This window comes from Vulpes lagopus, chromosome 23 (genome assembly GCF_018345385.1).
Source record: "Vulpes lagopus strain Blue_001 chromosome 23, ASM1834538v1, whole genome shotgun sequence".
Taxonomy (NCBI): domain Eukaryota; kingdom Metazoa; phylum Chordata; class Mammalia; order Carnivora; family Canidae; genus Vulpes; species Vulpes lagopus.
In genome coordinates, this window is record NC_054846.1 from 4,663,238 (window position 1) to 4,676,355 (window position 13,118).

Below are 13,118 nucleotides of genomic sequence, written 5' to 3' on the forward strand. Positions count from 1 at the left end.
CCCCAAATCACAGTTAGTCATTGGCAAAAGCCGAATTTAATCCCACATCTGGGTGACTCCAACAAAAGTCTAGTTAAACACTGGATTATTATACTTCCCACAAGCAGGCAAATGGAAGTTTTAAAAGTTGTATATATATAGCTTTCAGCTTGAGCACGTCCATTCAACTAGACTTTTTTTTTCAAGGACATCTTATTTTCCTATGTAAGTACTTTGTGTTTTTTAAAAAATTTTTAGAGGAAGAGAGAGTGCAAGAGTGAAAGCAGGCTTGGTCCTGCGATCCTGGGATCATGACCTGAGCTGAAACCAAGAGCTTGACACTTCACCGCCTGCGTCACCAGCCCCCCTTACGTACTTTTTGAGGGAAAGATTGTATCTGCATATAAATAAATAGTGTTTGAAGAATATGAAAATCACATCTTGAGTCAAATTATAATTTATGCTTAAGTAGCCAAGATAATACTCTAAATGCTTCAGCATTATTAGACTCTCTTCAAAGAAGTCACTAAAAGAAGATAAACAAGGTGAAAACAAAGTAATCTAATATACTAGAAACTGCGGCTCTCAGCAAACGGTAGAATCAGTTCAGTTCCATTCAACTAGTATTTAATGAGTAACCTAAGTAGTGCCCAGATCTCTGGAAGATGCTGGCAACCAAACAAGACTGACCTTACTCTTGATAGACATTAAATTCATGGATGATATGCACAGAAATGTATCATTTTAACTCATAGCAGGTAGTGAATGTAATCCTAAATGCATGTTCACACTTTTCTGGGAAGTACTTACCTTCTTCAGACTGAACGAAGCTTCTTGAAGACATCTATACCAAGCCTTGAAAGTGAGCAAGAGCATTAGCTGCAGCAAGGCCTGCTACCACATGACAGGAAGAATTATGGAGAATCTTAATCTGGCCAAGTCATACAGGATACAACAAAATTATTAGAATTTTTTGCTTTTTTTCTTTGCCTACGTTATACATTATACATTCAAAGCAAAAGTTATTTTTAAACATTTAGTAAGAATAAATAGTTTAGCTGAGAAAGGAGCTAACATTAATCAAAGAGGACTGTTAATGAAATCTCAGCTAATGTTCATGAAAATGAACATATTCAAGAATTATTCTTTTTAACTTGTTGGTTCCAAGTCTAATTGTTATAGGATGTTTCTTCCTTGAATACAGCTGTTGGCACATAAGCAGCACCTTAGGACAGTGCTGGAGACTCAGAAGTTTGTTAAATATATTTAGGTTTCTTGAAGAAGATATGGTTTTATTGTGGATATCTACAGTATATTAGAAATCTGAAAGCAATAGGTGACACCCAAATGCACTTTCATTTGCTTTAAGCAGAAATTTGTGTTTATCCATTTTATTAGGATGAAGAGGCTTTCTTGGGGACCTCTGTGGGTATGCAGCTAGTTTTTATTTCTGACTATACTGACTTGCCCCCAACTTTTATTTGGCAAGTCTATCGCATTCCAGTTTGCTGTTCAAGTCACTTTGGCTACTAAATAATAACAAAATAAATGAAGTAGAGAGCAAGTGAGCATAACCTACATGTGAGTTGCACCATGGAGCCCCAGTGGTATGATTGACTTGATACAAAGGCTAAAGAAATATCATTGCCTACTTCCCCCATTGCTACTTATGTTACCTGACAAATCACCACATACACAAGATGGTATCCCAGAAAGAGCATAAAAGGCCACTAAATCTCTTAAAGTTTGCATTCATACCTTATATTACGTAAATTCGCCACTTCTTGTTGCCTAGCCCTTCCTTGACATGGATCTTCAGCTGAAAATATTTGTATTTAAACGATGTTTTGCAGGTCATAAGCCAGTTCTACATAATTTGATTCTTTTAGATACTTTCAACAACTCTTGTTCTAAATAATTATTAGCTCCACTTTACAGATCAGGAAACCAAGATTAAAAGAGAAAGAGAAATAAAATTTATTGATGCCTACAAGTCTTTAAAAACCCCTTTTAGGTAGGTGTCCTCATTCTGCAGTTGAGGAAACCAAAAGTTTAGGTAACATATTCAAGGTCATAAGCTAGTAAGTGGTCAATCCATCACTCAAAATCACCTTTTGACTTTTTGGAGTAATTATCAATATGAACAATGATTGGAAACACATATTTTTTTCATCAAACTATACATGCCTAACCTATATCTCAGACTTCTGGGGACTAAGCAACCATAGGTAAAGTTTGAAGGCTTCCATAACTTATTCTGACATGCACCCCTGGGTAAGGTCCATTGCTTCCCCTTTTGATTCTTTATTATAAATCATCTTCCTTCCTAAACTAGCTGACTCAGATAATCAGAATCATTCATCATATTTTAAAAATGACTTCTTGACTTAACTAATTTAAGCGCCTTACATGGATTCTAACCATGCAGACCATGAATAATTGACCATTAGTAATTATGACACTTGACTAAGAGATACCTAGTTTTTACTACGCCGCAATACCCTCAATATGTTTTTATATTATAATTCCTTTAAACAGTTTAAGCACAACCAAAGTTATAACAATTAAGATAATATTGGTATAGAAATAGGTAAACACATAAACAATGGTACAAAAGAGTCTGGGAACAGAGATTCACATTTTTATTAAATGAGTGTAGACCAATTCTTTATCATTATCATTACTGTTGTTGCTATTGTTGTTGTTATTGATAGGTTATTTTAAACAGCAATGAGTGAGTCATGATCTCTCAATTTAGTTACCTGATTGAAAAATGGCATCCCTCCCCACACACAAAAAATCACACCCCTACCTCGGACCATACAAAGAGCAACACTCCAGGTAGATTATAGATTTATATGTCAAAGACAAAGTTTTTGTTCTAAAGCTTTTAAAAGACACTATAGGGAACTATCTTCATAACCTTTGGGTTAGGGAAGGATTTCCTTCTTAATGAGACCAAAAAAAAAAAAAAAAAAAGGCATATCCAAGAAACAAATGAGTAAACTTGACTACATTAAAATAAGGAAGAACTCTTGTACATTAAAAAAGACATAATTATAATAGAGTGAAAATACAAGTCACGGAACAGAAAGAGAAATGTTTGTAAGTTTTGAATATAAGACCTGAAATTGTAAAACTCCTAATAGAAAATATAACGGGTATGCTCCTTGACATTGGTCGTGGCAATGACTTTTTTGGATTTGACACCAAAAACAAAGGTAATAAAAGCAAAGATAAAGAAATGGGACTGCATCAAACTAAAAAGCTCCTGCGTAGCTTTGGCATACAACAAAATGAAAAGGCAACGTATGGAATGGGAGGAAATATTTGCACACTACATATCTGATGAGGGACTAGTGTTCAAAATACATAAGGAATTCATATAACTCAATACCATAAAAAAGTAGTAAAACCCAAATAACCCAATTTAAAACCGGGCAAAGGACTTAAATATTTTTCCAAAGAAGGCATTCCAATGGCCAACAATACATGAAAAGGTGCTCAGTGTCACTAATCATCAGGGAAACGTAAGTCAAAACCTCAATGAGATATCACCTCACATCCATTAGAATGGTTGTTATCAAAAAAACAAGAGATAATAAGTGCTGGTGAGGATGTGGAGAAAAGGGAACCCTTGTTGGTGGGAATGTAAATTGGTGCAGTCACTGTGGAAAATTGTATGGGATTCCCCCAAAAATTAAAAATAGAATTACCATCTATTCCAGCAATCCCACGTCTGGATACACATCTAAAGGAAATGAAATAAGTAGTATCTCTTGAAGAGATATCTTCACTGCCACGCTCATTGCATCATTATTCACAACAGCCAAAGTATGGAAACAGCTTCAGCATCAAAGATGGATAAATGAATTTTTTTAAATATCACACACACACACACACACACATACACAGAGAGAGAGGAATATTATTCAGCCTTGAAAAAGGGAAATCCTATCATTTGCAACTAAGTGGATAAACCTGGAGGGCATTATAAACTAGTATGACTCACATGTGGAATCTAAAAAAGAGAGTAGAATTCATAAAAACAGAGAGTAGAAAAGTGATTGCCAGGAGCTGAGGGGTGGGAGAAATTCAAGACAAGGGCACATAATTCCAGTTATAAGATGAATTAAGTGACAGCATCTACTGTATAACACGGTGACTATAATTGATAATACTGTATCGTATAATTAAAATTTGTTAAAATTACATGTTTTGACACACTCCCCCCAAAAAAGAGAGGTAGGGGCATCTGGGTGGTTCAGTCAGTGAAGGGACTGACTTTGGCTCAAGTCATGATCTCTGGGTCCTGGAATCCAGCCCCTCCTCTGGCTCTGCCCTCAGCGAGGAGTCTGCTTCTCCCTGTCCCTCTGCTCCTCCCCCTGCTCAGCTCTCTCTCTCTCTCTCTCTCTCTCTCTCTTTCAAATGAAGAAAATTTTTTTAAAAAAAGATTTCATATACGAGGTGATGGATGTGTTAATTCAATGGGGGAGTCTTTTACAATGCATACATGTATCAAATCATCGTGTTGTACACTTTCAAGATCTTACAACTTTATTTCTCAATTATATCCTAAAACTGGGGGTGGGGGACCTCCAAAGTACTGGAAGCCAGACTTTATTTTTAAAATACTATTAAGAAATAGAGATAAAATGCAATTAAAAATGGGCAAAATATTTGAACTTCACAAGAAAGGAAATTCAAATTGTTGCTTGACATATAAGAGGTGTTCAGTGTCACTGGTAACGAGGAAAAGGTGAATTAAAACCACAATAAAATACCATTACACATCCATAAAATTGGCCAAAATGAGAATAGTGTGAGTTGCATACACTGCTGGTGAGGTGTAAACAGGTGCAACCACCTTGGAAAACAATTTGGAATTCTCCAGTCAAGTTGAAGAAATGCCTACGTCATCATCCTACAATTTTAACCCTAGTAGAAAACTCCTAAAATCTCTTGCTCATGCAGTCCAGAATACTATATGTGTAAAAGCATGTCTATAGCATCCTTGCTCTTAATTATCCCAAAGTGGAAAGAAGCCAAATATCCAAAGAGAGTAGAACGGATGATCATGGTATCTTCATATACTGGAATATCTTACAGCCACAAAACTAAGTAAAGTCTGGCCCGATTCCAAATCTTCCCACAGACAATATTAAATACATGAAACTAGACAAAAATAACACATTTTGTATGGTACCCCTCATATGAAGTTCCCCAAACCCCCACCCCCCAAAAAACTACATTTTTAGGGATGCACACACATCTGGGGGGACCATAGAGAAAGTGTTATTGTAAAATCAGGGCAATGGTACCTCAAGCAGGACAGGAGAGGAACAGCACCTGGAGGAGACCCGGTGAGGTAGGGAACCTAGGAGGCGGCAGGTTTTATTTCTCATCCTGGGCGTTCTCTTTATGATTATTCATTATGCTCGCCAGTTAAACTTTATGCAATTTTTTGCATGTGTGTTATATTTCCCAATTTTGAAAAAGCTCTAACCAGCTTGCTTGAGCAGAAAGCCTGGCATAAATACCATCAAATCGGAGTGTGATGAGAATATGGGGGGTGAGCAATCGAATCAGGCGGATCATAGGAGTTTGGTTTACGTACGACTGTTAGAACCCACAATATGTGGGGTTTGGGTTTTTTTTTTTTTAATTGTTGTGTGGTAGGGAGTGGCTGGTGATTCTGGAGCTGCTTTCTGCAGTTACAATACAACATTTCAGACCATAATCTCTGGACATCAGAGAAGGACAATACAGCTTTGCTGCTGGTGAGAGTAACAATGAAGTGCCTGCAAGCAAAGCATGGTGAGTGAAATTTTAATTAATCAGCATGTTTATTTTAGTATGAATGACACTCCCACCACTTCCTGTGTCCAGAGTCTATTATTCATATTTCTATGGGTGACCTAGCTTCCTGCCAAGGCCCTGCTCCTTTCCTTCTTTATTGTCTTGGGTATTTAGCGAAGCGTTGCTATTTAGCTCTGGCCGATTCTCACAAGAATCTGATAAAAAGGATAAACCAATGGATTCTTATTAAAATATGAAAAACAAAACCATAGGCAGCGTAGCAACAGATTTGGTCATAAAACCAGGAGCACACTATGTCAGGACTAAAACATATTTACACGCTAAATGAGAACATTATGAACAAGCACAGAGAAAATAGAGCTATCACAACAATGTAAATGGAAACCAATCCTTATCTAATTTGACACTCATAGAATCCTTCACCCTTCACTATCCAGGGAAATGGAACTAAATTACAAATAGAGGTGTTCCGTTTATCACTTAACATCTGTCAAGTGCCTTACATATATTATCTCCGCTAATTCTCACAAAATTTTATAAAATAACCAATATCAAGCTCCCCATTCTACAGGCGAAAACACTGTGGTTTAGGGAAATGGGAGTATTTTGCACACAGCAAACCAGGGCTCATAAAAGAGTCAGAAGTCAATCCCAGGGGGACACTTGGGTGGCTCAGTGGTTGAGCTTCTGCCTTGGGCTCAGAGGGTGATCCTGGGGTCCCGGGTTCGAGTCCCGCATCGGGCTCCCTGCATGGAGCCTGCTTCTCCCTCTGCCTGAGTCTCTGCCTCTCTCTGTGTCTCTCATGAATAAATAAATAAAATCCTAAAAAAAAAGTCAATCCCAGGAGCCTAATTCCAGAGGCCACCCTCAAGCCATTGCATAATATAAAATCACATATTCTCCCCCAACAGTAAAGGACACCAAGAGACCCCATAGAACTTTCTGACACTTCTGGAAAGGCCTGGAATGCGCTTGCTTAATGGGAATCACTAGAATGGTGCCTGTATGGCATCCTTAACAGCCTAAAGAAATGCTGGCAGATTTTACAAAGGCATCATTTGCTCCCCGAAATCCTCCCCGTGGACACTCTGGCCTAACTGGGCAAGGCTCAAGCACCGCCTCGAGAAGTGCATGTCAGTGCAAAGCCATTCAGGGATAAAGCCATCTAAAAGCTGATGTCCTACCGGTGATACTGGCCTGGACCCCCCTCGCCTGTGCTCCTACTTCTCTGTGTCACGGGGCTGTTCATGGGATCCTGCCCTTTGCTTTTATTTCTCTCCTCTCTACTAGATTTTGAGAACCAATAAAGGAAAGAACTTCAAGTTCTTATATCCTCAGTACGATACACAGGACCTGGAATGCAGGAAATGCAATTAAAATGTCTAGAATCAAGGTTTAAGCAATAATGTGGTAATGCTCATGAGTTAGGTGCTTTTTAAAAGATTTTTAAAATTTATTTGAGAGACAGGGAGGGAGAGAGAGAGCGAGCGAGCTCCTGAGTGGGGAGGGCAGAGGGAGACAGAGCCCCATCCCAGGACTCCAGGATTATGACCTGAGCTGAAGGCAGAGGCTTAACCAACTGAGCCACCCAAGGCGCCCCCATGAGTTGGGTGCTATAGGAGGTGATTTTTTGAGTTTTATCTTACTATTCATCACCAGGATTTAATGAGGTGAAATATTCATGTTAGCGTGATCTCTAAGCAGATAATTATTGGTTTAGATTTAACTACAAATAACTTGCTCAGGATCATACTGGTAGTGCCGGCGGGAGCTGGAATCTGAATTCGCAACTGCCTGATTCTGGAGCCTTTCCTCTCAACGCTGCTCTGTTCTCATGCCTCAAAATGAGCAAAGTTTTATTAGAAAGTCATATTTAACCAGTGGAATCTCTTTTTTTAAAAAATCACTTTATGGTCCTCTCCACTGTTTAAGTTAATACGTATAAATATTCCTGTTAAAATATCTTTATTTCCTAGATGGATGGTTCCTTAAGAGTTAGGCCTTTCAACTTCATTGTAACCCCCTCCTACGCCTGCATATGGGGAGAAATTAATAATGTTTGCTTTTTCTGGAGTGCAAAGTCTGAAGAGCTGAGTAGGAAAGCAAGTTTTAAAATATAATGGCAGTGCGCTTACAGAAAACACAAATTATTTTTCTGAAACAAAGTCCCATCATTTTTAATAGTTCTTGTTGGGCTCATATATAATCCCCATCTATTTAAGGAAACATAGAAGGATACAAAGAACACTCCAGTTTGAGGAAAGAAGAAAATGATTCCTGTTAACCATTTGGGAGGCTCCAAATATGCAACAGCCATGGTGGCTCTGGTTCCATCTAAGATCGGACAGTTTTGTTAAGCTTGGGTTTTTTGTTTTTTTTTTTTTAATGCAGTATGCTTTTGTGCTTTGTTTTTAATGAGAAATTTAAGGTGCATTACCAGAGCTATGGGAACAATTTTGCACTTCAAGCAAGAGCTTGGGGAAAACATCAAACCATGTAGCTGAAATAGATATAAAAAAAGAAACCATCCTGGAATTTTTCCAAAACTTGGTCACAATAATGTAAAATTTTGAGACATATAAACTAGTTCTCTCAAAAGTGATAAAACTCAAAATCAGCCTAAAGGCAATGCTCACCAAAAATTGCTTATCCGTAGCAATTCACGGATTCTGAGGTTAAATTATTCCTGTGAATAAAACCAATGAATTTGCGATACTGTCAAAGGATTAAGCCAGGGTTCAGCAAGAGCTGCTGTGGTTTTTCTTCTTCCATATTCCTTTTTACTTCCTGCTCCATACATTGCGTAAGAAAAATATAAAAAAAAAATAAGGACAGTTCTTAATTAGGAAGGGCTGAATTAAGAAGGCAATTAGGAAGGCAGAAAATTAAACTGTTTACTAACCCAGGAGAAGGTGAATTACCCACAGCTGGGGATATTGAAGCAGATGGTCAACTACCACCGGGCCGGGTATAGTAGGTGTCGAGGACTGGGTCATCAGTATTTTTTTTCCCCAAATCTGAAAGTCTATAATCCTAATCTTCGTTTGTGCTCATGGCTTATACTTACCTGTTGTGAGGTCATCCTACCTTCTCTTAAGTCTACTTTTTAAGAGCAGGATTTACTCACAGTCCTTTGACTTCTGCTTGGCTAGAAATCACACTTCTGGGCCCAGGAGCATCTTTGCCAGAAGGCAGTTTGAAATGAAGTAGGGGATAAAACTATCTCTGTGCTTGTTCTTAGAATTCCGTCCAGATTTCACCCACCCTGGTCCTCCTTCAGTCCTGATCCACATATATAGCTATAAATATAGCTAGCAAGAGGTGGGTTGGGATTCAAACCAAGGACTGGCTCCAGATCTCCTGTTCTTATTGTATCACACATCATCTATTCTCCAAGATTTTTGGCAACCAAGCAGTGGAATTTCAATTTGTCGCTGCTCATGTCCTGGCACAGTTCACAGCCTGGCAAACGCTCCCTAGTTTAGAGTGCGCAGTGGTCAAGGCTGTGGCCAAGCCAGACTGTCATGGTGGAGAAGATTCATTGGCCCATCATCCAAGCTCTCATCGATGTCTCAAACATATCTGCCGTATCCTTTCAAAGAAATAAAACTACATTCCTGCTGATAACGTTCTGCACTAGGGACTGCTGGCTACAGAATTGGATTTGCATGGCCTAGCTGAATTGGAGAAATCACAGAATTATTGAATTAAACATAAGGTGGTTATTAAGGGCACCTGGGTGGGCTCAGTCAATTAAGCCTCCAATTCTCGGTTTCAGTTCAGGTCAGGATCTCAGGGCTGTGGGATCAAAGCCAATGATCAGCTCCCCACCCCGGTGGGTTTCTCCTTGCAACCACCTCTCCTGCTCCCGCACGCATGCTTGCTCTCTAAAACAAATCATCTTAAAAAGAAAAAGTATCTCAGAAGTCCTTGAATTTTAACTTATATTGCAGAGATGGGAAACGGAGGCTCAGCAAAGTCTAAGTAAGCATAAGCTAGCTGATGCTACTTCTGGGGGTAGAGCTCAAATCTGCCCTTCCGGCAACAGGCCCTTCCACCTCACACAGTGGAGGAGGCCGAGGGTCAGCGACCCTCCCTGTGTGTTGGAGGGAACCCGGGCACTGCGTTTCCACCAGACTCAAAGACCAGCAGTCATGAAAAATTGAGCGTATAATATACTTGCCAGAAGATCAGGGTATACAGAGAAAATGACTCCAAACAATCCTAAAACAGGTAAGACCCCAGGGCAGCTAGAGGACTGGAGGAAAAGAACATCGTAAATTTAGGATACATGGAACTCAAAACACCAACTCGGACTTCAGGCAGAAACACTTGCAAGGACCAATTCCACCATTAAAAAAAAAAATGTTTTAACAGACTTTTCAAATACTAATTTTATTTGCAGCAACTTTACCTATAAAGATAGGATAAAATCTGGCTTCTGGACAAATGAGGCTACCGTTTAGCTGACGCTTAGAGTATTTTAAGCCCCAGGTGAAAATTTCAGGCACAAGTATACTTGGAAAGGTATCTTAATTATGAGGAAATTAAGTATTTTCCCCCAAGGTTTAAAACAAACTCATGACATAGAACTGTGAGCACACATTGCACCGATCTCAAATTTCTAATTTTGATGTAGTGTCATAATTATGCAAGACGGAACCATTGGAGAAAACTTGGTGAAAGGCAACTTGCAATGAGTCTATAATTATTTTCAACTAAAATGTTTTTAAAAACACTGACTCTTGAGGAAGTTAACTAATAAAAAATGTACACTCGTTGCTCATCATTTCCTGACCTAGTAATATCATAATCCATTGTCTTTTGCTTCTGCTGTTATAAGCTTATTTTTTATTTAGCCCGCCAGGCACTATCAAAAATTCAAGGTAGACTCATTTCCAATATCCAGCACCACAAGCAATTCACTAAACTCCAAATGTATTTTTCCATTAATTCAGGCCATTATTTGTAAATTTAGATACCTAAGCCTTCACATTGGCTCATCTTTTACTTTGCCTGATATTTTTTATTGAAAAAAAAAAAAACTACGTTTTAATCTCAAATTGCAGAAAAAAAAATCCCTGTATTGCTTCATTTAAAGACCGTCAGTGCTGACAGTCTGCTTTTCACTGCTGTATATTGTGACTAAATTTTGTTTCCATAGAGAAGGCAAAACGCCTGAGTTAAGAGATTTTTAATTTTCTTAAATCTAGGTCCAAATGGATCAGTTCTGGTGTCAAAGCCATCCTCCATTCTCATGGGATCTTGGAGTTGGAAAAAACCGTGAGACTCATCTGACCCACCCACCACACTTCATAGATGATGAACTGCAGGCTCAATAAGAAAAAAAAAAAGATTTGCCTTCTAAGGCCACCAGTTATGACTTAAAAACCTGGGGCTTTTTTTTTTTTATCACTGTAAACCATTTGTAGCCAGATTTTGTTTGCTCGAATTAAAAATCACCTCCACCACTTTGTGGCTATGTGACTTGGGACAAGTGATTAACTCTCTGTGTGCCTTAGTTTCTCTACCTGTGATGCGAGGATAGTGACAGTGCAGCTCCTGAGGTCTTTCTGAAGGGGCTTAATAATTCTAGATATGCTGGTCTTGGCTGAGGGATCTTATGCTTGTCATTCTAGATATTCTTTTTAAAAAACCATTGGGGCACCCAGGTGGCTCAGTCCATTAAGCATCTGTCTTTGGCTCGGGTCATGGTCCCGGGGTGCTGGGATTGAGCCCACCCAGGCTCCCTGCTCAGCGGAGGGCCTGCTTCTCCTTCTCCCTCTGTCGGCCGCTCTCCCTACTTGTGCTCTCTGTCAGATGAGTAAATGAGATCCTCAGACAACAACAACAACAAAACCCACTCTTTGGCGTATGGCACCTTATTAATCCAACCTGGAATATGTGTGTTGCAAGACTCACGGCTATAGCAGACATCGCTGTTTCTGTGCCCAACATCTGCTCCTCTCCGTCCAGAATCAAAGGTAAGGAGGCCTCTGGCCAACACTACTTCTCTCTGTTGAAGTCAGGTAGACCCATGGATCTTCTCAGAAACACTCTTCCCCTTGTTTTGGAGTCAGTTATGGCTTTTCCAGGGCATTTTGATCTTCTCCAAGAACTTCTAATCTCAAGGTTCTTCCCCAACCCAGAAGGGACAGGCTCTACTGCCAGGAACTAGGATGTCCTGGACCCGGCTCTCACTCTGACCTGTAGTCAGGTCCCAGCTGCTTCCTTCAGGTTTCATGTTAGTATTTACACCAGAGTTGAGAAGGGGTCAGCAGAGTCACCTTCAAGCCATCATCCTCCTAGAATCTTCTAGTGATTGTTGACCAAAGTCAGAAACTAAATTATTAACTGCTCAAATCCATTTCTCCTCAAGAAGACTGGAATTAATTGTTAACCATCCAGTTGCTTGGAGATTATCCTTAGTTCTCTTTCTCTCATCTCCATTTCAAATGCATTACTAAGGTCCGTTAATTTTACTTAATAAATCATCCCAGCACTATGCACCTTCTACATTGCTGGCACCATCTCTCTTTACTACTTCCTTGGGGAGTTAGACTTCTAACTAGTTTTCCTGATTCTTTGTTATTCCTACACTTTCAGTTCATTTTCTCCACACAAGAGCCTACAGAGGCTTTTATATGGAAATTGAATTATGCCTCCCCTCTGCTCCCTACATGTAGCATGAAATTTAAGATTTTTATCATGGACTATAAAGCCATAAATAATCTGGTCCCGCTCTTCTCTAAAATCGCATCTGGTGCAATTCCTCCTCTCACTCACTATGCTTCAGTCACATAGACCTTAATTCAGTTTCTAGAACATTCTTTTTTTCAAAATTTTTATAATTTTTTTAAATTTTTTATTTATTTATGAGAGTCACACAGAGAGAGAGAGAGGCAGAGACACAGACAGAGGGAGAAGCAGGCTCCATGCACCGGGAGCCCGACGTGGGATTCGATCCCGGGTCTCCAGGATCGCGCCCTGGGCCAAAGGCAGGCGCTAAACCGCTGTGCCACCCAGGGATCCCCAGTTTCTAGAACATTCTAAAGGTTTTTCTTTTGCTCATCTTAGGGTCTTTGCTCATGCTTTTCCTTTGATCTGGAATATTCTTCCCTAGGATCTTCTCACAGCACCTTCCCTCTCAATCTGCAGCTCTCAGTTCAATGTCTTCTACTTGGAGAGGTCTTTCCTGATCATTGTCAGTGAGTTTCCTTTCTATTACTTTTTAAAAAAGATTTTATTTATTTATTCATAAGAAACACAGAAGGAGAGGCAGAGGCATAGGCAGAGGGAGAAGCAGGCTCCATGCAGGG

The 13,118-nt window shown here is 39.4% G+C and overlaps 1 protein-coding gene across 5 annotated transcripts in view; it reads right to left on the reverse strand.

Moving 5' to 3' along the window:
* NPY5R (neuropeptide Y receptor Y5) overlaps positions 1-12,076 on the reverse strand; it is a 45,200-nt gene extending 33,124 nt beyond the window's left edge. For 4 of the 5 annotated variants that reach the window (XR_005985260.1, XM_041738647.1, XM_041738649.1 and 1 more), the window contains exon 1: positions 11,722-12,076. Coding sequence is in view for 1 of the 5 variants with exons in the window: in XM_041738647.1 (XP_041594581.1) it covers positions 11,722-11,757 (36 nt within the window). In the remaining 4 variants the exon portion in view is untranslated. Of the gene's footprint in view, positions 1-11,694 lie in introns of all 5 variants that reach the window. The other variant, XM_041738648.1, reaches the window with a different exon arrangement.
* Positions 12,077-13,118: the final 1,042 nt, after the last annotated feature.